The sequence below is a fragment of the Seriola dumerili genome, unplaced genomic scaffold, assembly GCF_002260705.1.
Source record: "Seriola dumerili isolate Sdu_G_001 unplaced genomic scaffold, Sdu_1.0 BDQW01000025.1, whole genome shotgun sequence".
Classification (NCBI taxonomy): Eukaryota; Metazoa; Chordata; class Actinopteri; order Carangiformes; family Carangidae; genus Seriola; species Seriola dumerili.
The window spans coordinates 13117152-13142113 of NW_019174280.1; the positions used below are offsets into that span (position 1 = coordinate 13117152).

Sequence of the window (24962 nt, forward strand, 5' to 3'; positions counted from 1 at the left end):
TTCTCAATCCATAAATGAATTGGATAATATAATATAATATAAATTGATGGTATAAGTATTGAAATTTGGGCAGTGATGGTGACCTCTGCTCTCTCTTTCAGACTCAGGCAGCCCAGACTGTGCTGCAGAGCCGGGAGGGACCTGCAATGCCGCGTATGGCCATCCTGATGGGTCTCATGGGGATCGGCATGTCCGGCTACAGCTCCCGCCAACTCACACTGCACTACAAGCCGGCGAGTCACCTGCTTAGATGAGATGGATTGAAGATGGGAAACACACACACACACACACACACACACACACACACACACACACACACACACATAGACACATACACACACATGCACACGCGCACACACATGCACACGCGCACACAAACACATATTAGTAATTAGTGAGGTTCAGAGGTGCTGGTAGTTATCCTTTGCCAGGCCCGGCTAGATTTTTAGTTTTTCCTTGTTTCTTTTTGCTAAGCTAAAGTAACTGGCTGCTTCCTGTGAGTTAGCTATATATTATTTCTCAAAATGTCGAACTATTCCTTTAATAGCAACATGAAGAGACCAGTAAAATCGAGGGAAACAATCTTACCAGGTTCAAAGTTTCCGTTTTGTTTTTCTCTGTGCATCCCTGTTAATGATCCTCTACGTGTGGTTCAAGTTTAATGTCATCCTTGTTCTTGATTAGAGGTCCAAGCAGCAAATGCTGCTGGGAACCCTATTGTTTTGTTCTTGTTTATTATGATTTTGTTGTTTGGGATGTAAAGATTATTGCCTTAAGGCTCTGCTACTGCAGTTATGAGTAAAAAAAATCTACCTCTCCATAAAGTACAGTGCAGTCCATTGCAGTTTTTTCTTGAATGTGACTGGTATACAGTGAAACAGAAAGGCAGCTTTTGGTGTTTCTGGTGAAATTGGTTGATGTTGCACTCGAACCACAGTCTGTCCCCATGTCCCGTGCCTTATCATGGGAATATTCAGTCTTAGCTGGCCCTCAAAATTGATTCATGTGTTAAAGTAAAACTAAAGTAGTTAAAAGTATTTTTCAAATACATCAGTGATCTTTAAAGACACTTTTCCAAATGCAGCTGAGCTGAACCTCAAGAAATCTCATCCAAAATCCTCAGTCTTTTAATCACCATTACTTTTCCTCTGGCATTTTGACAATTTCCATGATGTAACACAGCTCCCACAGCCAGTTTTGTGATTTCTTGACCTGTTTGCTTTATATTTCTTTGGTAAGATTTCATAAAACAGTAACAGAGAGATTTCACATCAAAAGCAGCTTCAAATCAGAGACTTGAGGTGTTTGTATTTATGTCTGATTTCATCCTGGATTCTGTAATTGAAAGTTTGAGTTTATGACCTGATGATATCTCTCTCCTTTATGTATGCGACAAAATACCAGAGGAGCAAATAAGAAATTGGTTTGGCTGCACTCGAGTCCTGAAAATGCACAGAGAAAATACTCAACAAACAGAAACGTAAGAAGTGTGTGACTTTTGACGTGTGAACAATGCTATTTTGCACTTTTTTTTGTGTACACAACTTGTACATAATCTTGTACATATCATTTTGATGCTGAATGAGATTAGTAGAGCATGACATGGAGTGCTACCAGCTTGTATTGTGAGCTGGACTGGGCGACATCTAGCTGTATTGACACACAGCGCTGCTGTGTTGTTGTCAGGCAGAGGAACCAGGACAGCCACCCTGGATACCACCTGGACGAACGTGTGAATCCACCCGGATCTCTCCCAGTTGCACACCACTGTCAGACAAGATGAATGTAGATGAATGACCACTAAGGTCTCTTAACTTTTTTTTTGCTGTAAATCTGTTGTGCACAATGATTTGTAATAGAGAAAATAGCTTTGACAGCATATGAATGTATCACCGATGGGGAATGAATATTAGCAGTTAAAACTGTAACTGTAAAGATGATTGCGGCATAATCTCCTAGTTCCTGTAAAGAGAGGTTATGAGTGGCGTGTGAACAGGTCACACGGCAGGTGCAGTGATACAGTGACCCTTCACAGAGCCTCTTATGATACTCTGGTCTTTTTTAGACCAGCTTATACTTACATATGAGAGGGTTCACGGACCCTGAAAAGGAGACAGGTAAGAGTGTGACAGAGGAAGAAGTGAGGTTATTTATGTCAACTGACCCTGTAACTGGGATTGTAATTGAACCAATGGATGGAAGTATGATATAGATAATGGAAGATTGATTTTGTTGTGGTATTTATTATCTACTGTTGCTGTATAACCAGTTTTTCATGCTTAAATTGTTTAACATGTTGTTCGACTGTTAGTCCTCATTGTGATACAAAGGCATAAAATGTCTTAGATACCAAGAATCTAATCTAGTTTGTGTTAAAATCTACCTTAAAATTGTGTGTATTTGCCCCAATCATATAAATATAAATCTGTTTTCTGGTTTAATTACAGGTAAATTGGATCTTACACAAGACATAGGTGTGCTTTCATGTTGTTTATTACATAGTAGATACTTTGCAATGTTGTATTTCATATGGATTCTATAGAGAGATTCATTCATGTGTGTTTGCATTATACTTTAGGCTTGCCTTAGTGACCCGAAGCATTATAAATGCGTAACAAAGCACCTTTGAACATGTATTATTTTCTATGACTGAACCACTCTGTATGCATAAATAAATCATTAAGATGTTGAAACAAATGGCCAGACTTGGTATGTGTCTCCTGTAACGTTCACACGTCACACAATGAAAAGAAGAAATACCTTCTTCATGCACTAGATGTCAGCCCAGAGTTTAGCCATTTTCTCACGCTTCTCCATTATCCATTAGGGTGTTCAAACGGGCATGCTTTACAATGTGTGACCAGTGGTAATGACCTGACTGAACCCTGCACAAGCACTGCCATATGATCAGCAAATATTTTAAGGAGTAAAAGGTATTTTCTCCCTTCAATGTTTCACTTTCCTTCCAAGTCACAATCATTACTGAAGCAAAGGTTTGATGCACACTGCAGGGCAATGTTTTGGGCAACTTTAAGGGCCAAAGAGATGCTCTAGAGTAGGTGCTTAAATCACATCCTGTTTCTTGGGAACATTTGGGGTTTTTAATCTATGTCTTTCTTCAGATGTGTGTGGTTTGTCGCTCTACATCTATAAATCAATATTGTTTTCCTAACAGAAGTTTTTTTTTCTTTTTTTTCTTGCTGATTCACTGTGGTTCAGCTCCGGGAAGTTGATCTGCTCGTCAGACAGTTGCCTCCAGTGTTGCTAGTTAGCCTCAAACAACCCATGGTCAAGGCTAAGACTCAGAGTTCTGACCCAGTTATAGATCTAAGCTGCTTTGGGAACCCAGTGGGAGCCAGTCAGGGTTAAAGTTGGGCCACTGTGGATTTAATGGGAGGTCGGAGTAGAGCTTTATGGAGACATGTGAAATGTGTGGAAATATACTGGGAGCTCCCAACACCCATAGCAATGAACATGGGTTTGACCACTAGTTAGACACTTACAAACATTACTGTGGTTGTCAGTCAGAAATCCTTTTGTGCAGGGAAACACACCTGTTGGTCTGGCCTTTTTTACCAGGTTCCCAGCCTGAGGGCAGAGACGAGTCAGGAGTTACAGGGACAGACGTACTACATTTCTTACTCTCCCTTACTCTCTCTGAATGCACACACACACACACACACACACACACACACACACACACACACACACACACACACACACACACACAGGGTTCCATTGTGTGTCTGTTCCAGTGCCGTCTCCTCAGGAGGCTCTTGTTACCATCTCTTACAGCCAGCAACAAAGAGCTGAATGTCTTTGCTACCAAAGAGATGGATGAGAAGGAGTGAGGGACGTAGCCACAAGGTCTTTTAGACATTTTTAAGCCAGATACTGCCCGAGTGTGTATGTTCATGTGTGCGTGCCCATGTGTGTTCATGCAGTGTCCTTAGAGGAGTTTTCAGTGTCTCTTAGATTCTAATCTTACAGCATCATACCTGCATCAAATGAGAGCAAATACCACAAGTAGCCTGATATATCTATGTATGGTGAATAGCTGCACCCGTGTTAGGCTCTGTAACAGCAGCCTCAGGCTAATCAGCTCTGAAGAGTCATTCCATAAATGTCAGTTAAAGTTGTCTGAGTGAAAATAATTTATAAGCTGTTTATGGCCACTGAGAGTGCAAATACATGTTTGACAATGTAGAGGGAATGCATTTCAACTCCTCACACTATGGATGGAGTCCCAGGTTCAAGCCCCCATGCTGGGAAGTACAGTATCTGATAAATGCCTCAGTGAAGTGTCCTTGAGCAAGATGCTGAAAACAGCTCGAGCATGGCTCTTCTGCTGCAGCTCTTGACCTCTGACTTCCTTGTAGAGGGGATGCATGCAGATAGATATTCTCTCAGGGGAAGAAGATATTTTGTATCTATTATATTATACAGGATATGGTTATTATTTTCTTGGCCAGGGCTTTTGTGAAAATGTATTTGTTCTTACTTTGAAAACATAGTTTAAACAGTGGGTGTTTTTTTTTTTTTTTTAACTTCTTTGATTTTGAAAAATATAGAGAGAAATGACAAACTTTACAAAGCAAAATATGTCTCTGCATTAGTTCTGTCTCTCACAAGCAGACATATAAACACACTTGCGCACAAATGCTCTGGCGTGATAAAGCACATTTCCTTTTTTGGCCTCGAGGATTTGTCTATTGGTTTTTGTCCTCAGTGACGCAGCATATTGTTCCTTCCTTTAAATGGCTCTTCTTAAACAGAGCTTAGCCTTGTTTTAATGTGTCCTCTACCTGGAGTTCATGAGAACACTTCTCGTGTGTGGGAGCTTGTGTTAGTCCAGTATGCTGTCATGCACACAGACAGGAAACAAACACAGATAGGCCTACTAGCAGATTCATGCAAACATTGAAGGAAATTATATTTTAACCCATTATATTAGCTACTGTATGTATATAATTTTCTGTATGTTGTGTCCTGGGCTATTTTATTGGCTAACAGGGGAAATAGCAGCTGTGTGGATGCTTGATGTTACCTGGCAGCTTTTTACTAAACACAAGGAGGTTTGTATGCCAAGACACATCCAATCTATTTTAGGTCTGCTGTGCAAAATTAATGAGGTGTGACTGAAAATTACCTTGTGAACAGATGCTTGTATTGCACTTAACCAGTGAATTACATGATAAAATGTCCTCTTGCAAGTATAAAACTGAAGTTCAGCTTCTTATAGCCACTGAATGGTTTGTCTACTGTACTGAGTTTTACAGTTGCCTCAGGGACAAGTGGGGAAAAAAAAAGTTATATCTACTTTGAAGCAGAGCTGCATGAGGAAAAGAGCACGCATTTTCCGCTAATTCCTGTGCTAAAGTTGTACTAATGACTCAGCACTTCACATTCACAGGTGTGCAACACTCAAACTACCTGCTCTACAGCTTCAAGACCCCCCAGGATGTTTTACTTGTCCACTGCCTCATCCCCACCGTTTCCTCACCTTTGACCTTCAACAGTGTGTTTAGCTTTTTTTTAAATTTTTTTTTTATACTTTTGCTCTCACTCCCTCAGTCCACCGATCCAACAGAGAGCAGCGCTTAATGAGCCTGTCTTTGACAATTCTTCTCTGAAAAACAGGCAGGGCCATTGTTAGGAAACAGAGAGGAAGAGAGAAAAGAAAAACAGGGAAGAGAGGAAGATGAGCATTTTTGAATTCACCGAGAGCCATAAGTAATTTAACTGATTAAACTAAATAAAAGTTAAAGTCTTTTAAAACAACAAGTTTTGAGCAGGTGCAAGTACTCTTAAGGGGGAAAAGTGTTCATAATAATGATTCTTTGGATTGTAATTGCAGAGTTAGGTACTGCAACGTCTAATATTTCCCTAAATTGCTGTGCAAAAGTGTTTGAAGGTTTTAGGGCAGCCTATAATTGCAGTAAGACATCTCCTGTTGAAACATGCTCTTTCCTACTAATGATTTATTTCATGATTTACTGGAGGATCTCTTCACTACTCTGACCTTTCTTGCCTGGTTGTTTATTTTATGGATGTTAAACTTAAAACCAACTTTAGATCAAAAATTATGTTCACAGAGCAAATATACCGTCCACATAGCACTTTTAAGTCACTCTTCAAATACCAACTGTTCGTTGACACCGCGCTCAGCGAGAGTCTCTGAGGAACATCTTTGAGAGTTGGCCTGTGAACATAATTAAAGCTTTAATCTCTGTTCTTGGCTAACAAGTTTTGATGTGGTCCCGTGGGTTTGTGCAGCAGAACCCTGTGACCTGTGAATCTCATCAGATAGTTGGTGAGTCATGGTTAATCTCAGTTGGCTCCTACCGTTTGCTGTGTAACCACAACAGGCCTAAAAAAAAAAGAAAGGTGAGATCTCTGATATGGGCAGGAATGTGTTAAAAAAAGAGTGACCTGATCATATGTCATTTTTAGCTAAATTTTAAAGATGGATAATGCCTTGAGTTTTGATATGCTAATACGTACCCTGTGATAATAATAATTAATAAATGCCCACTAACTTTAGATGAATCGTCTTTTTAAGTGGTATTACTATGATTTGATTAAACCTACCACAGCACAAAAAAGCTGTTAACAAAACAATGCCATTTAATATCACCTTTGAAATTGATATTTAAACGTTGTTACCAGCAACAATTGCCAACGTGTACATCTAGCAAATATGGAGCAACATTCTCATTTATCTGTTGTCTATTTTGTTGCTGTCCAATGTTCACCCTCTTTTATCTCTGTTTTTTTTTTGTCTCTGCCATTTTCTGAGGGAAATATTAAACTTTTTAGTTGCTAAATGCTCCAGGATGTTCACCAGCTAGTTGCTAACCGTGTCTGTCTGCCATGTGGTGCTGGGCAGGGGGTGTACACTGAGTTTTAAGTGCTTCTTTGCTGAAAACAGCTGTGACTGAAAACGACGCTGACAGATGAGATGAAAGTGAACCAAAGCAGATAAGTTAGATGTAGTGAAACCAAAACAGCGAGCTGAAAGACACTAAAACGCTATACAAGAGCTGGAGGAAAATGCAATCAATAATTCTACGTGGGTTTGTGAGTGAATCCTTTCATGTAAAACTCTTTATTGTATCTGTTTTAGAACAACTTAGTGGACTTCAGTGAAGCAGTGAAGAAGTTAAGGCTGCTGCACAGGCACAAAACTGTCCTGGACGCTCTTCAGGCCCTGATCAGCAGTTTAAGATGTACAGTACATCTGTGTCCGTGTGAGACACTTGAAGCAGGTCAGATAATCCCAGTTGTGTCTCACCATGACAGTTTGACCCCATCCGACCTGACCCTCTGTCTCAATGATCAGAACAGCTGACGTAAGAGTGACTTACATGCTCCTCAACAATACGCATACAGTACATGCTGACACACATACAGTATGGCATGGCATATTGTAATTGCTTAGCAGGACAAACAGTAAAAATGAGCTGTGATCCCCTTCTGACCCTTTAATTAGTGGTCAGTTACTTGTTTGTAGCGTTAGGTTGAGTAGTAGGATCGTGTTATTAGGTTCATATTATCTATTTCATTCTTGTTTTTGGGCTGGCTAGAAGTTGGCAGGGCTTATTAATTAAGGCCAGGCGTATTCATTGATCATATTATTGTGTATTATTGGGTTTCAACTTTGTTGATCTACTGTGTGACTGAGAGGGAGACAGCTTAACACCTGTTTAACTACTTGTCTTTTGATGAGAACTTTGAAGCTGACTACTCTGGATTTGTTTCTACTTGGACACAAACAACAAACATTTTCAGTGAATATTCACCAATGATTGGTGTAGTTTTTTGGGGCATCTGGTTGAGTTATAAGCCCCAAACAACCCCCAGCAAGCCAGCCTTCTCTTTCCTTTAGTTACTGCAAGTTTTCTGTCACACACATGCAAATACACACTTTATGTTAGAGACTGAATGTAGCCTTTAGGCACTAACCGAGAACTGCCTCCAAACAGGGGTAACTTATATGGGCACAATTTCATTTAATAAAATACACCATGAAAGCACAATTTATATGAAAATAATAAAAACCTTAAAAATATATGTAAACATGTGGCCACTCTATGAGATAGGATTTCACAATATGCATACAGGATTTAATGAATTTGAAATTCATTACATTACAACTAAATAATTGCCACGTGGTGCACCTGGAGCCTTCCAGGGCAGCTTTGGTGATACAGCCTTGTTTTTAAGTCATACTCCATTTTCCTTCAGTTCATCTGCAAAATTAAAACTTTGATCATTATTTTTATGAGCAAGTTTAATAAGGATAACTGTAATATGAAAAATAATGCATATGCATTTATATAAAACTCTCAAAATATGTTTCCAAAGGCAGCTCTCTGTTTTCATCACAGTAGAAGCGTATTGGTCATTATAACTATTTGATCTCTAATATTTTCTTTAAAAAAAGACAAAGCTCTTACAAAGCTGGTATAGCTATGTTACATGTATCTTGGGGATAATTAATCCCCCTCACCCAGTATGAAGGACAAAATGTCAGTATGTCCTCCCTGATCTATGGATCCCAAGTAAAAACTGGTCACTGAAAGGAGAAAGACAACTAAGAGGATTGATTAGTGATGTAGATGTTGGCCACTGTGGCTGTCTCGACTGTAAATAACCTCTGTAGAGATACTGTGGGAATGCATGTCCAAGAATGGGTCTCAAGTGAACAGTTGACCCACTGATGACCTTCAGTGTCAAAGGTCACTGACCTGCCTATTGACGGGTGATGGACATGTCCTAACAGCCACTCATGGCTTGTGTCAGCTGGCACTAATAAAGAGCTGACACAATATAAGAGCAATTAATTATAAACACTACTGAACAAGGACATTGCCACACAAAAATACACATATAAAGCGAAAACCACACACACACACACACACACACACACACACACACACACACACACACACACACACATACACACACACACACACACACACACACACACACACACACACACACACACACACACACACACACACACACACACACACACATGCAGTACAATTTGAAACAGATTATTTTGGGATATTTTATTTGTGTAATAAAACCAGCAACTGTTTTCAGTATGGGTCTGGGTGGATGCTGTTTAGATGCTGTAATAGAATTATTACACTGTTAAATCCAGATTACACTCTGAGAGCAACATTGCCTAACAGCTTGTCCTAATAAAAACACCAGCGTCTCAAAACATTTACTTTTCTGGGCAGAAAAGACATAAAATTCTCAGAAACAGAGTGTGTGTGTGTGTGTGTGTGTGTGTGTGTGTGTGTGTGTGTGTGTGTGTGTGTGGGTGTGTTTCTTTTGGTTCTCCCTGTACATTCTTACACATCTAACAAATGACTTACTGTATAATGTGGACATTGAAACAGGAATTCAAGGACCTTTGAATCAGGTGAGTGGTCTTAACCGGAGCTAAACTGTGGCTATTTAAAGAGGTCAACCCACCAGCATAATGTGTCATTTGTTTCCCCAGGGCTCTGAGACTCTGAGAGAGAGAGAGAGAGAGAGAGAGAGAGAGAGAGAGAGAGAGAGAGAGAGAGAGAGAGAAAGTGCAAATATGAGATCAGCCTCTTTTTTTTTTTAATAAAAAAAAAATAAGATTAACACAAAAAAAACCTATACCCTCCCAAAAACAGGATTTGAAAAGTACTTACTGATGTAATGGATTTATCTCAGAATATTTGGTTAGCCAACCAAATTAGCCACAGCGATATTCTTGCACATATTGTTTTAACAGTGACTGCATAAAAAATATAAAAAAATCAAACAGACATACACTATGGGATAGATTATAGCAAATGACAGTGTAGTATAGTTTTCAGGTACTTGTACTTTCCATTTTCTGTTACTTTTGGGTTATACATTTCAAGTTGTACTTTTTACTTCACATTTCACATGAAAGCCATTGTTACTTTGCAGATTAAGAGTTTGCACAACATCTATGAACACTTTATAAATTATGATGTTAAGGTGCTCAAGTTCAAATTAGCTCCACCTCAAAAGCTGCAACATTAAAATAACACACACATGTTGAGGCATTACTAATAAGAATCCACTAATACCTTTCTTAATAATACAGCACCAAGGGAGCTATTCTGTTGCATCTTAAGTGCTTTTATTTTTATATTTTCATATAGTTAGCTGAAAATACTTTTTTTTTTACTTCTATTTAAGTGAGATTTGTACTTGTAATGGAACATTTTTACAGGGTTAACAAAGCAGATTTATGTATCTGCAAAATCTGTTTCCCTGGAAACTGAAGTGTTTCACAGCAACTTCCAAGTATCAGTCTATTTGTTTTTAAACTTTCTCCTTTTAGAATGTGAAAAAAGTTTCCTTATTTTGCAGGAAAGCGTAGGTGAATGCTTGCATTGGCTAGAGATGAGACGTGTGACCCCCGTCTTCCTTCTACCATGGCAGCTTCACGGAACTGGAGCGTGGGGGATATGGGAGGAGCGATGGTTTGAGGTCCAGGTGGTTGAGCCTGCGTAAAAACGCACCAAACACAAGCCAAACACTTACGAAACGAATAGTAAGCGTCATTAAAGAAAAAAGCTCGAGCCTTCCAGCTCCTGGCACCTCGATGAATGAATAAGCTGTTTCCAGAAAAAGCCTCCAGGATTTGCTGCTGGAGAAATAATCAAACGAGCGCTTCGGTTGGTGCGTCGCTGCGACCTCTCCAGAAGAAACACGGACAAAACTGCTCTGGGTTAAACTTTTGACTTTTTTTTTGACCGAAGCATTTTCAAGAGAGCAAGGCGGCCTGTTTGAGCAACAAGTGGAGATATGTTTAAGAAAAGCAAGAGTAAAGTGCTGGTGGATTATGCGTCAGAGGAAGAAGACATGTCAGAGACATGGCACTATCATCACTCCTACAAGGTAATAATGAGTCGTAATGAGATGAAGAGGAAACAGCGGTATTCTCTGCTAACAGCAGTCAGATGTGTTTTTCAGGTGTTTTCCCTTAAACAAGTTTAAAAAATGGCAGAATGATAACATGTAACTCTACTAAAATAGATTGCTCTGCTTGTTCAGTCCATTGTTTCACTTGTTTCAGTGTTTTTTCCCCTAGAAACAAGTGTCAGGATATCAAAGCGAGGCTACGGGGCTTAACAGCAAAGTTGAGTCAAAAACCCCAGTAAGACAATTTTTCGGTGTTAGGAGAAAATAAGTAATAAAAAATTTTATTACATGAGATTGATATTTATTAGTGACCCTATACACAAACTATAAATATGAATAAAGCATCACAAATAAGGCACAAAACAAGTCAAATACAATTTTTAAATTATTCTTATGATTTTCTGATTGAAGCTGCTAAACTGACTAGAAATGCTGTTTCACTGTCATGTCAGCTGAGGAGGAAAATGTCAGAAAATGCTGAGAGGTCAAAGAGGAGACATTGATGATAGAATAGGCAAAGGCAAGGTAAGAGTTGTGATTGGCAGACAGCACTTAAAACTGTTTCTTGGTTGTCAGTATCTCTTTACAGGCAATCTTCTGTTTCACAGGAAACAGGGAAAGATAGCCATTCAAACACACACACACAAACACACGCACACGCTCACACAAAATTCATAGAAAAAAACTCAGGTGAGCAGGAGCAGTATGTGTGAGGTCTAAGGGACTCTGTATCAGCACTTGCAAGCAGATGGGTCCTGTCAAGGTGTTGGTGGGTTACACCGGAGTATCCATGATATAATTACCACCACACACACACACACACACACACACACACACACACACACACACACACACACACACAGACACACTGACACACGGAAAGGCAAAAGGCATCCAGCAGTCTTGGCTCATGAGAAATAGCAAGCTGACATGTTTATTTCTTGAGCCTCTTGGAGTAAAAACATTTTGCAACCTAGACCGTGGAACTTTTCCAATAAAATTTAAATGCAAGTTTCAGGCGTCGACTTCTCGTTAAATCCCAAAATTCAAGTGAATAGAGACATTAGATTGGACAGACAAAATAATGTGCTCTCCCCGTGTTTGTGGTATCAGTTTAATGTACTTGTGATAAGAACCTTTTTAAACTGTACAATGAATCAAGGTTTTATGGGGAGGGTTTTATAGAGTTTAATAGAGAGTGTGTAGTAAACCAATATGTGTAAGCTTTAAGAGCTTTACCAACTTAACAACAGGACATGTTACAGTGCTGGACAAATAAGATGATGATAAAAGTGGAGACACAGTCAAACAAAGTTAACAGTTTTTTAGATACTTTTAACAGAAATTTTTAAAAGTATTTGAAATGTTTTCATTTCATTTCAAAACATTGTGAATTTGTGATACACCATGATGATGTCAGATTGTATTCACTACTTATAACTCCATCAGTGTTACAGCATTTACTGGATGTATAAATGTGTCACATACTGTAGTTGTAGCAATTCGGAAGATCAACCAACACCATTTCCCAGCATTTTTCATCTGTTGTTGTGATAATGTCTAGATCTGCGACCCTTGGCTGGTTTTTATTGGCCATTCTTAACTTCCACCCTGGGAACCAACGCATGTGGCCCTTACCCCTGAAGAGCTGATTTGAAATCAGTTTCTGACTCTGTTCCTAGTGGTCACTGGAATTAGTTGGTTGATGAGAGCTGATTTGAGAACAGAGCAGCGACTTCTCGCCAGGGAGGTCCACCCTGAGTTGCCATGGGAATAAAACACATCCAGAGGTCAGGGGTGGGGTCATAAAATGTCGTAAACACAGTGAAGGGGCAGATCTAACCCAGCAGTGATACAGTATAAAGCCAGTATAAAAAGTTATGATAACACAGTCTGGACATGCAGTCTTTTCCTTCCCCTTATTCAAATCACAGTCTGGTCTGCCTCCCGCAGTGAATGAAGTATAAAGAGGAAAAGATAGATGATCTGTTGCAGTTTTGCGTTATGATCACATATACAGGTTGAGCTTCTTTTTCAATTGTTTTTGAGATCCTGAAGTCACCAAAATTAATCAAACATGTAGAATGAATTAGGAAATGTTTGATTAACCTTAAACCTACATAAAATGAATTTGGTAAAACCAAAACTCAAAATAAAAGCAGTACGTTTCTGGCATTTGTGCTTGAAATATTCCCACTTTAGAAATAGGGTGGTTTTGTTTAGCTTTACTCAGTAGTAATTTAAAGTAATAGCATTAATTGGTGCAATATTTGAATTAAGCCTTCTTTTTGTCGTCAGGGAACAGGACCAGGTCAAAACCTAGCATATGGCTGGACTGTGTCTGGTCAATATACAAAATTGAGGACGTAGTTGAGATTTTTTGTGTTGTTGTATTGCACTGTAATACATATTAGGTGTCTTTTTACCCTTTATCTAGCCAGTGACGTTTCAGTGGCTTTTCTGGAAAAGAAAGTCCTGCTTTTACATACATTCACACCTGTAAACTGCCCAGAACAACCACAGTCTGATCTGTCTGCTACTGTGCAGCTCCACTGGAATAGTTGGGGGATAAAGGGCCTTGCTCAAGGGCATCCCGTGTAATGGTCTTTCACTTTCTCCACCCACATTCATCCTGGTCGTCCAGGAATTGAACCTGTGACTTTGTGGTCACAATTATGTTTTTCTAGTCTTAATTCTGTTATTTTGTCTGATTTTTGCTCAAAGTGGTATTTTCTTAAAACACTTAATCAAAATGTCATGTGTACTCACAGTATAGTCACAGCAAGATACAATAGGTCCCTTTCTTTTGCAGTCAGTGTTATCTCTTTGTACAGTACCCTTTGGAAGAACAGATGATTTACATGTTTTGCTAGTACGGTGAGTCAAATCTGTAAATCACACACCAACAGCCAGACAGGCAGAGGCAGACAAGTATAACGGGATAATACCTCCACAGACAGAGGTAAAGAGGGAAAAAAGGCAGAAGGTAGGAGACAATATGCAGGTTTTTGAAGTCAATATCTTTTCTCCCCCCACAGCGCTCTAGGGCGACAGCAGGCCCTGTGCCACAGCTTTGCTTTGTTACCACTCACCTTCTATTGAAGTTCAATAGGTTGTAAGAGGCAGCTATGAGCTCACGGGAGGTGCATATGCCTGTTTGTCTATGGCTTAAAGCGGTAACACAAATACTTCAGTAAAACCACTCTTATTCCGCAGCTGGGGCTTGTTTTGTGAAGTGGGATCATGAGAGTACAGATGAAGTCTGAGCACTTCAGACGGCCTCACATCTTAATCATTAGTGGTGACAAGGAAAATAAAGGTAAAGCTGAGTGGATCATCTGCTGAAGGGGATGGGGTTAACATCGTTGAAATCAAACATTTCTTGCCAGTTCAAATCAAATCAAGCCTTTTTTTTTTTTCTTTTTTACATTTAAAGCAATAGTTCAACATTTTACAAAATATGACTATTTGCATTCTAACCAAGATTTAACCAAGGTCGATACCACTCTCATTTTCATATGCAAAATTTGAAGCTGCAGCTATGACGTGGTTAGCTTAGCTTAGCACAAAGATTGGATACAAAGGATAACAAGTAACTTGGCTCTGTCCAAAGCCTCCAGGAAATCATTGCTCCTCTTGTAAAATCGCAACTCATTGTTTTTGCAATTACAAATGAGATATAGTGTGTTAATCAGTGAGCTTTAGAGATGCTAGTAGGCAGATTTTCCTACCTTTGGACAGATGCCTATTGCTCTAAAGGTAATTACACACAGCCAAGTAGGAAAAACTGGTCATGTCAGCCTCCGACTTGTAATTGCTAGTTGAAACTTCAGAGATTTCTGACAGCGATGATAGCTCTCACATGATGAAAAGAACTACAGAAGTGTCAACTAACTGTCGTATAAGCTAAATCAAATCCAATATTAACTGTAATTGATTCAGCTAATTTAAAAGGAGCCACACACAGTTAGTTTGTATCTGGTGTCACTTAACAAACTGCTATAAAAATAGAAAAAGTAACTAATTCAGTCTAGTGAAATGATGCGACTACACGACAAGCATGAATGCGCTCCTCCTTCCAGACTCTATGCTAAGCTAAGCTAACAGTCTCCTAGCTGTAGCTTCATATTTAACATACAAATATGAGAAGGTTGATAAAATTCTCATCTACCTGTCTACTGTTTCCTTAATTATATTAAGTGAAGTGATTGTTAAAATATACCAGTAGGCCACTGCAGGCACAAACACTGAGTCACTGGGTTTCGAGACTGAGGTATGTTGGTATGTGAGGGCTCTGTGAAAAAACTATCGGTGCTTTCATATTGAAATTCACTGTGCGTCTTTATTGCCTAGTAATCTGACTTTTATAAAGACAACATGGTGCTAAAATTTACACACAGACACAGTCACAGAGGGAAAGAGAGACAGACACAGAGAAAAAATGCCCCCCCTGAGGGGTGAAAACAGAACTCTTGCTTTCTGTTGTTAGGAGCGTTTTCTCTCCCCCAAACACTACTCTCTCCCTCTGAACGCCCCCCTCCGTCAGTTTTTCCCTCTGTTCCAAGTTGTTAATGCTTTTACGCTCTAACAGTAGTCAGCAATCAGTATGTGTGAGTGTGTGTCTTTGATCAGCTCAGGTGGCGGAGACCCAGCAGACTTTGCTCAGACATGTCCAACTGCCATTTCTCCTCCTCCTCCCTCTCTCTCTCTCTCTCTCTCATGAAGTTGTAAGATGTTAGAGGTTCTTACAGCTTTGATCATTTTACAGGAATTCTGGCTCCACTTCAGTAATCTCAGGCTCAGCTGCATGTCTAATGACTTGTTGCTGCCCTCTTATGATTCAATGTCTTTAGGTCTTGTGGGGCATGTCCGAATCAAGTCAAAAGCCTTCAAAGGCATACTGCAGGGCTCTGACAACAGCAAATATGAGTCAAAGGCATTAAAAGATTAAAAACATTCATGATAAATGCGGGCTATCATATTTATTATATTTATAGCACCATTATAGACATATAGATTCAAAATACATTAAATTCCAGGACAATCTAAGGGTCAAGGATCTGCAGCAGCACCATAAGGAGGTTTCTGATAAGACTGATTTTATTTTTGAAAAATATATAGGGTTTTGTTATCGCTGTGCACAGAACTATTCTGTCTACATTTAGGTGTAGTCATTGTTAGGGAAAATTCTTATCATTGGTGGTGAAGAAAGAGCCCTGGAGTCCAAGATATCTTATGCTGAGAATGTTTATTGAAGCTTGGTCAAGGAGAAAGGAGGAATCATCAATACAGTCTCCTGTGCATGATGTCACATCAAATCTGAAGCAGGAACCCCAGAGGATAATCTTTATACACTTAGAGAGATTACTATAGATAGCTTACACTCCATAACTGGTCAAATATCTAAAATAAGAGGGGAGGGGAGGGATGTGTGAATACACTATTGGTTCATTAACCATAAACAAGGAAACATGACTATATATGCCCAAGTGCTGATTCTTAGAACACCCAGCCACTTGTTACTGACCATCCAAGGTTTTCTGTTATCAATTGTAGCACCAGCAGTATCAGCAGCAAACCACAGCTGCATCTGGAGGAGCCACCTGAGCGTCTCAAGGCCTGTAAGATTTGATGCAGTAGCTGTGGCACAGCACCCTAGGCCTCACACTGGCCTTTCACCCTGAGTCACTCATTAATTAGGTGGATAAGAGAAAATTCCCTCACAGTCATAATAGTCTGAAAAGTTCAAAGAAGAGATATACACATAGCTATGCCCCAAGACTTTGTAATGTCTGACAGAAGATCAAAACAATGTTCAATGTTAATAACAATAATGGGTACTATTATCTAAGTAAATGCTATATGTAAATGCTATATCTCCTTAGCTGTGGAATAAAGAAAAGCCTAAAAGACCCAAAAGAGTCAAGTTGCTAGTTCAGGTCTCTGAACACTGACAGTTAAAATAACACAGCATTTGATTATTAAGTTTAGTTAATCAAGTTAAGTCTCAGTGCGTCACATAGAATAATAACAATAATGAAAGTGTAATACAAATATTATATAAAGGATATATGAAAAATGGAAAAAAAGCCTGTGGACTGAAGCACAATGGAACCAAAATAGCTCTGCTTATATACTCAAATAGTAATGTTAACGCAATGGGTCATGGATTTGTTTTCTCTCCCTTTTGTTTAAATCTGCCCTCTGAGCTCAGTGGCTTCCCCTTGTCTTCCATCCCTCCATCTCACTCTCCAAACACCGCATGTTTGTGTTACAGGTCTAAAAAGGTTTCCCTCTCTTTTACAGGAAAGCCTGCACACACTCCACACTCACACATCCCTGCTGTAAAGCATGGATGGTGTGTGTGTGCATGTTTGTGTTGGGAGGTTGCTATTTGTCTTAACTCACTGCTGGTGTGTGTGTGTGTGTGTGTGTGTGTGTGTGTGTGTCTGTGCCAGGACAAAGATATAGAAGGAGAGGAAGAGGAGGAGGAAGCTGTCACTGGTGTTTCCAAGGTAAACAGCACAACTTCACAGCTATTTGGAGTTAACACAGACACAAACACACTATCTGCTTCCAGACTTACAACCAGGGTACACTGTTTTACATCTGACAGAGACTCCCTAAAGATATGCACTCACCCAACACACTCTTATCTTCTCACACATTGACTGAACACGCATGTGCACACGCTCACAATCTCGCATTTATGATGTCACACTCATTGTTGTGTAACCCTAAAAGTGTCAATCATATGTCACCAAAAATGTCAATATCTGTTACTTGACCTCAGTGCCACACACACGCACGCACGCACACACACACACACACACACACACACACACACACACACACACACACACACACACACACACACACACACACACACACACACACACACACAAAGACATTTTATCCTTTTCAGATGACCACAGAGCGTTTTACAGTGTAGCTGAGGTACAGCAGGAGGGTCAGAGGACAGCTGAGGCTGTAGTGTTTATCTGTAAACATACCAGCCTTCAGCTACCAGCTTTAACCTTAATCTTATCACGGGAAAACCGTTTTGTTTGTTGTTATGTTGCATCTGTGTGTGCACCTTTATCCTTATCCTAAAACTCTCAGTGGAGTGAGGTCATTTCGTCTGGGCCTGCAGTGGAGTGTAGTTCAAGATTTAAAGAATAATTCTGGTTTATTACAACGCCTTTAGGAACGACTTCACACATTAGAGATAGATTTACAAACAGCTGGTACGATGTAGAATTTGCTAAATTATCAACAGCTGATTGTTGATTATTTGAAACTCAACACAGATGAGTGTCAAAACAAGATCCAACTAGTATATCTTTAGGGTTAGGTGAAGTTTGAGGTTTGTGCTGTGAGTTGTAAGTTGTGAGTCAAGTGGAGAAAACCTTGTAGATGTTCAGTCAGATTAGCTTTGTCATCATCCTTGTAAATGCTGTATTTATAAATAAAGGTTTTATAATGTGGGTGATTTTATCTTCATCTGCAGCTGTGCCTAGTGTGTGAATAACATTATGTGCTGTCTCTTTGTTCATGAGAAATGTGTAACATCTCTGGTCTTTTCTCAAAGGCGCGGTCATGTCTGAACTGTTTTGAGCATGTGAAGCGTCAGGCTAAAACACTCACAGTGTATTGTCTTTGAACTCCAGCTGCATTCCGACTGTATGTATAGCTACTGTAGGTGACTTTGTTCCCAGGACGCATTTCATGACCTGTCCTGTTTGTGAGGATGGGGGCGGCTGGGCTTTGGAAGGGAAGGAAATGCAACATTCTTTCGAGGAGCTGGGCCTTTTGGACGGGAACAATCACTGTGGAAGAAAAACAAGGCTGAAAATAGCCACGGACTACTCTGACACTGTGGAAGGCTACAACTCTTTCACTGTCAGTTTATTTATGCTCATATGAGAACAGAGAAAGTGGACATGGAGTACTGGAAGTGGAGGTTGCCTTTAGCTGTAAAAGGCTGATTTAATTTCTAGATAGGAAGACTTTCATGAGTCAATACTTGCTGCCACCGGCACAGTCATTTGTGAATTGATGGATGATAGATGATATAGATATTTATAGTAACACATTTAATGGCGCTTACTTAATAAGTTGAATAGTTGATTTGTCGATTAGTCAAACTGTAAATGATATCCATATCCCATGTCTGTATGCTGAATAAGTAGCTACAGCCAGCAGCCAGTTAGCTTATCTTAGCTTAGCATAAAAATCATCTCTCAGCAAAACAGAAAAAGGCCAAATTATTTGTTCAAGTCATCTATCAAACAAAAATACCAAACATTTTCTGGTTCCAGCTTCTATAAAGTGAGAATTTGCTGCTGTAACAGCTTTGAGAAATTGTGATAGGCAGTTTTTTATTATTTTCTGACATTTCATAAAAGATTAATCTATTTAGAAAAAAAGATTAATTGATGATGGGAATACATGATGGAAATGCATAAAGCTCAAATTACATAGCATGTACCAGAGAAACACGGGGAAAAGTAACCAAAAACTAAGCGTCCAAAATGGCAAAGACTCAATCCTGTTTCTAAAAACCTGAAATAATTATGTCTGATAACTACAATTAATACAGTATTTCCAAAATCAAATGCCTCTTTAATCCCTCAGCTTCCACCTCAGAGGTATGGATGGAAGAATTTGGCCCAATACGAGCTCTATTGTTCTGTCCAGCGTGGAGCTGTAGGTAAAGCTCCCCTCACAGCCAGCCTCAGTGAGCTGCTTGGTTTACCAACTTTTTGGCTGGAGAGATTACTGGGCACTGAGCAGCTTTGGATCTAAAGGCCTGGAGGTTAATGCTGAAGTGAATGGTGAATAGGCAGGCCTCTGTATGGGCACGCATGCATGCATGCATGCACACACAAAGCTGGAATTTAGATACATGCACACACACACACACACACACACACGCACACACACACACACACACACACACACACACACACACACACACACACACACACACACACACACATACACAGATAGACTCAGTCTCTTTTGGCATTTCTGGTTTCTCGAAGTACAGAAAATCCGATTCACAGTTTACACTTGATGGCACACTGGAAACAAGAAGGGGAGCAAGGAGAGAGACAGGATGAGTAGAAACAGGATGCTGAAATGGCTGACATGAAATTTTGTAAATGTTATTTAATGGTGATAAACTTGAAGAAACTGGCAGCATCCTTGTCCACAAGAATGTTCAATATGATGAGAGGTGAGGAGAGGAGGATTTGTTTTCTCATTTTATCAGCAAAGTGCCTGAGGTACTAAAGTGAGATTGAGTAATCCATCAAATGTCACATAGTTTGGATAAGAGAAGATATCATGAATAGGACCATGCGAATTCTCATGTGTGTTTTAGATGAAACGCAGAGCTTGTGTATCCTGTGTACACATAGGACAAGCTGTTCTGTAAAAGTCCATCTTATATAAACTGTAACGTTTTGAAGCTTGATCTCAGACCTGGTGACAGACCTTATTGTATGTGTTCCTGTTTGGTTTGAGAGTGACTACTTTCATGTCCAGGTAGTTGTTTGCTTGTTGTAGCAGCTGTCACACGCAGTGCTTTGTATTTAGCACCTCCTGGATAGGTAAAATATAGAAACAAAAGAAGCAGTTTAAACGGGTCGACAGGGTCAGACGCTTTCATGAAATAATGCTGTTAATACTGAGAATGCTTTGATAACGACAAAGCAAAGGCAGGCATGGATGTTAAGTAGGAGTAAATTTTATGACCTTGACAGTTGACATTGAGAATTCCTTCTCGGCCCGGAGTGAAACTGAGCCAAAAGTTTGTTCCATAATCACTGAGGAGGGTGGTATCTGCGCTCAGTGGAAAGCTGCAAGGGCAGGGAGGAATTCTGATGTGACGGGGGAGTCCGGGGGAGTTTCAGAGGGAGTGGAGGGTCTTCCACTGGAATGTGCCAAACATTACTGCCAAGTCAATGCCACTCAAGCTCTTTCTTTTTCCTCTGTCTCTCTATCTATTTATCGACTGATAACTGAATCTGTACCTACAAGGTTTTGTCCAACAGCAATAAGAAAGGTTCTTCATCTATAGATGGTTGTAGCATTATAAACCTTCCTTACAGGGAATTGTTTGACCTTTTTTGATATATCATATGCTTAAAGGTCAATACCACTTACAATAAATGTAAGCCTATGCTAGCAGCAGTTAACTTAGCTTGGCACAAAGATTGGAAACAACGGTAACACAATCTGCCTTCTAGCATGGTAACTTCCAGCCAAGATATAGTACAGCACATATTTCATGTAAAACCACAAATTGTCAATTTTAACAATTTAAACAAGATATAACATACTTATCAGTGAGCTTTAGATGTGCTTTTTACCATACAGACATGACAATGGCATCAATCTTCTCATCTAACTCTTTGTACATGCCGTTAAACGTGAAAACTATCCCTTTACAATTGATAATTTCTTTCTACCAGCCCTACCCTATTCTTGAGTTGAAAAAAAAGGATTTTAAAATGTATGTACGTGGATTGACAGATGATTTAGGTTTGAGATTCATCAGTCTCAACAAATGGCTGCTTCTCTAAATTCTTGTGAAGCTGAATTTATGAAATCATCCTCTTCGGGGAACATAAATCACTCACGTGTAGGCATCAGAGATAACAAGCTAACATGCACCAGATGAGGTTATTCGTTTCAGCTCTGGATTTCTAAATCAAATGCTCTCTTGTCTGCCGGTTTCTGTCAGGAGGCCAAGGTGAAGAAGATTATGTCCAAGAAAGAGAGGAGGGAGAAAAAGATGTTCTCCTCTAAAGACGACGAACACTTCTTGTTGACTGGAGTGAAGCTGGCTGACCGCAGAGGGTGAGGTTACACGCAGAATAACGAACAGCAGGGAGCTAAATGTGCTCATCTACATGGTGATAACAACATAATGGCACTTTGAGAAAAAATATAAAACAGTTGCACAAAGAAATATCAAGTGTATTTTAATCAGAGGTGGAAAGTACATTTACCCAGGTACTTAAGTACCATTTTAAGGTTCTTGTACTTTTACTTGAGTAATTCTAATTTATAGCAGCTCCGCTACACACAAGTTAGATATTGTACTTTTTGCTCCTTTACATTTATTTGTCAGCTATAGTCACTATACTTCATCGACTATGTTTTTAGATGCAAAATATACAAATATTACACAGTACAATGACATGATATGATGGAATACTATACATGAAACTAGCTGAAAGCAGTGTTGGAAGACATACACAGAACCTCTACTTAAGTAAAAGTTGCGATAAAAATACTCTCTTAATACAGACCTGACTACAAATTATGGAGCCATGCCAAAACACTTGTATTTGTTTATACGTAAGAAAGAGCTACTGTACATTTGCCAGCAGTTACTAATGTTCAGGCCCCTTAGGGAAGTGGCCCATGTATGAAGAGGAAAACGTAAATTAATCACCTCACTGTGATAAACAATGGGGAATTCCTATATAATGGCTCACTGTTAAGCTGTCTGATACACACTTACTTCCCACCCAGTCAGATCCTATTTATAGTTAGAAGAGATAGTGGTGATTAATACTGAAATTTAATGCAACAGCAGCTTTAAAGTTTGTGTTTCTCTGAAGGTCTCACAAGAAAATCAAAGATGATGAGAAGGAAAAAGAAAAGAAGGAAAAGCCAGAGAGGGGCCACTGTTTCTGGGAGAGCGTTACCATGACAATGAGGCAGATCTCACCCACCAAAAAACTGGAGAAGATGGAAGGCTGGGAGCCGCCTCACCTTGAGAACTTAACCGAGACTGTGACCGATGAAGCCCCAGAGGACAAGAGCCAAAAAGGGGGCTCTCCAGTGTCTTTCCCCGAGTCTCTAGGCCTTCCATTAGAATTGGCCTCCTGGGGGGGGCGAGGTCTGGAAGAGGACTCTTCCCGCTATGCTAACCTGTCGGACTCCAAGGATTCAACAGCTGCTGTCAGGTGGACGGCCCGCGCCAAAGTCAAGCTGGCCGGCATCAGCAGGATGAGCAGAGGGATTGTGTCGGACAGTGCGTGGGAGGGCTTTAAATAGTAGCCATTTAACCTTTGATACCCCGTCCTCCCTCCTCACTGTGTACCATCAATAAAGAGGATGAAGACCTGAACCAAATATCTGCTTGTCTCAGTAGTCTAGTTTTGGACAAAACCGATGTGTTAACTGGTGTTGAGATGCTGCACTGCAGCAAAGCCCTCAACATAACACATGAAGTTTGTCCCTAGTATTTTAGCTTTGAAGTCCATGAAGACAACATATGTCAGTTTTATCAATGGTTTTTTTGGCAGGACTGCCACTTTTGAATCACTGGCATCAATTTTAAACTACAACAAATGAAAGCCTTAAACTACTGTATTATTTTAACTGTGATATCCACTGGCCTGGCATGTAGATATTTGATATTGCCAAGAAATGAGAAAAGTGATTTTCATATGATTGTTGTGGTTGTTAGTAGTAGAATTGATGAAGAATATGCAAAACCTCCTACTGAAGACTTTATAATGTTAGAATGGTTTTCAGTTAATTTATGTCCATGCAGTTACAGCATCTGAACGAGGAATGTGAGCTTGAAGCCTTAGTTTAAACATCGATAATGTGAGTGAGTCACACTTGGCACCGCAGAGGAGTTCTGTTGTTGTAATGGGAGTATATGGGGGTACTGGTTGCAATCATGTCACATCAGCTATTGTAATTATGAGCTTCTGACTTGCACTTAGCGCTCACAGTAACATCCACGTTGTAACTGCTAAACTGATCTTTCCCAAAGCTCTGTTACATCCAACGCGGCACTTACTGCCTGAAAACCAAACAAATATCAGTGCAAGACCACCATTCAAAGTAATTAAACCAATTTAAAGTTATATTATAAATGCACAGTATTTTAATAATCAAATGACAAACTCTGTAACTGTGCGGCCATCTTGATGATGTGAACGCTTGCAAGTTTTTTCCGTGTTTGTTGTGTTGTTTAAATCTGATGCTGAATATTTATAAAACTTGTAATGATGAAAAGATAAGAGCCAAAACCTGTATTCTTATTTTTTTGTAAGAAAAGCAGTGACTTCCCTGCACCTGTCAAGTGCCTTGTGTCAAAAGAATGACGTCATGTGTTTGCTGGAAATTTGAAGTAGACCAGATCATCCTTTGAGCACAAACCCGCCTGTGCTCATCACAACATCCACACAGGTGCAGGTGAGTTAACCCAGCATGCACCTGTGCTGCACCAGCTTTGACATATTTTCCCAATAATGGTGTAATGAAAACCATTAGCCTCACCAGCAGGAGGAGATGCAGTTTGCGTGCATTATAGCCAGCTGGTCAGTTCTTTAATGTGGTTTGCATATCTGTATATTGTACAGGACTGAAACGATGAAGAGTAATTTAATTTCTACAATGATTTGAGATTTTTTTTTAGTTGCATAAGAAACTTTTTAAAATTCATGCTATTGGTCTTTGTTTCTCTCTTCTCTTCTTTCCTTTGTTTTAATCTGTTTACTGGATTTGTTTGATACTGATGTCTGCTTCATGGCAGCCAGAAGTGAACACAGATACGGGGTCCACTTCCAAGGATGCCTGTATCCTGTATTTATTCACTAAAAGGCTGGGTCACATTTTCTCAAAGCAGAATAAAGCTCCAGTCTGACTGTCTGGCTCTACTTCTTTCAACACTTCGCAGTTTGGAATATGTACACGGCTTGACTTACCGGACTTCACTTTCAACACCCAGATGGTTTTCACTGATACAGTGGCCAGAACAGAAACAGTCTACCGAAGTCCTTCATCATAAGGCATTTAGAGCTGGCCTGCTACTTGTAAGACAAAGTTATTTTTGAAATGGAGTATCACAGAAATTGTTCTGTAAACACTTTACTACAATCTCTAAATTTGCAGTTTTTTTTTGTGTATTTCATTTTCCAGAGTGAATTTTACTTCGCATTGAACTGCCTTTAATAGAAAGAATATTAATCATG

The 24962-nt window shown here is 39.7% G+C and overlaps 1 protein-coding gene across 1 annotated transcript; it reads left to right on the top strand.

Annotated features, from left to right (window-relative positions):
* The first annotated feature begins 10540 nt into the window (after nucleotides 1-10540).
* LOC111239167 (testis development-related protein-like) lies at nucleotides 10541-24635 on the top strand. The gene is made up of 4 exons (XM_022768987.1): nucleotides 10541-10926; nucleotides 17409-17465; nucleotides 21704-21819; nucleotides 22590-24635. Exons 1-4 carry the CDS (start codon nucleotides 10834-10836, stop codon nucleotides 23026-23028), a joined length of 705 nt encoding a protein of 234 aa, XP_022624708.1. The 5' UTR covers nucleotides 10541-10833; the 3' UTR covers nucleotides 23029-24635.
* The last annotated feature ends 327 nt before the right edge of the window (nucleotides 24636-24962 follow it).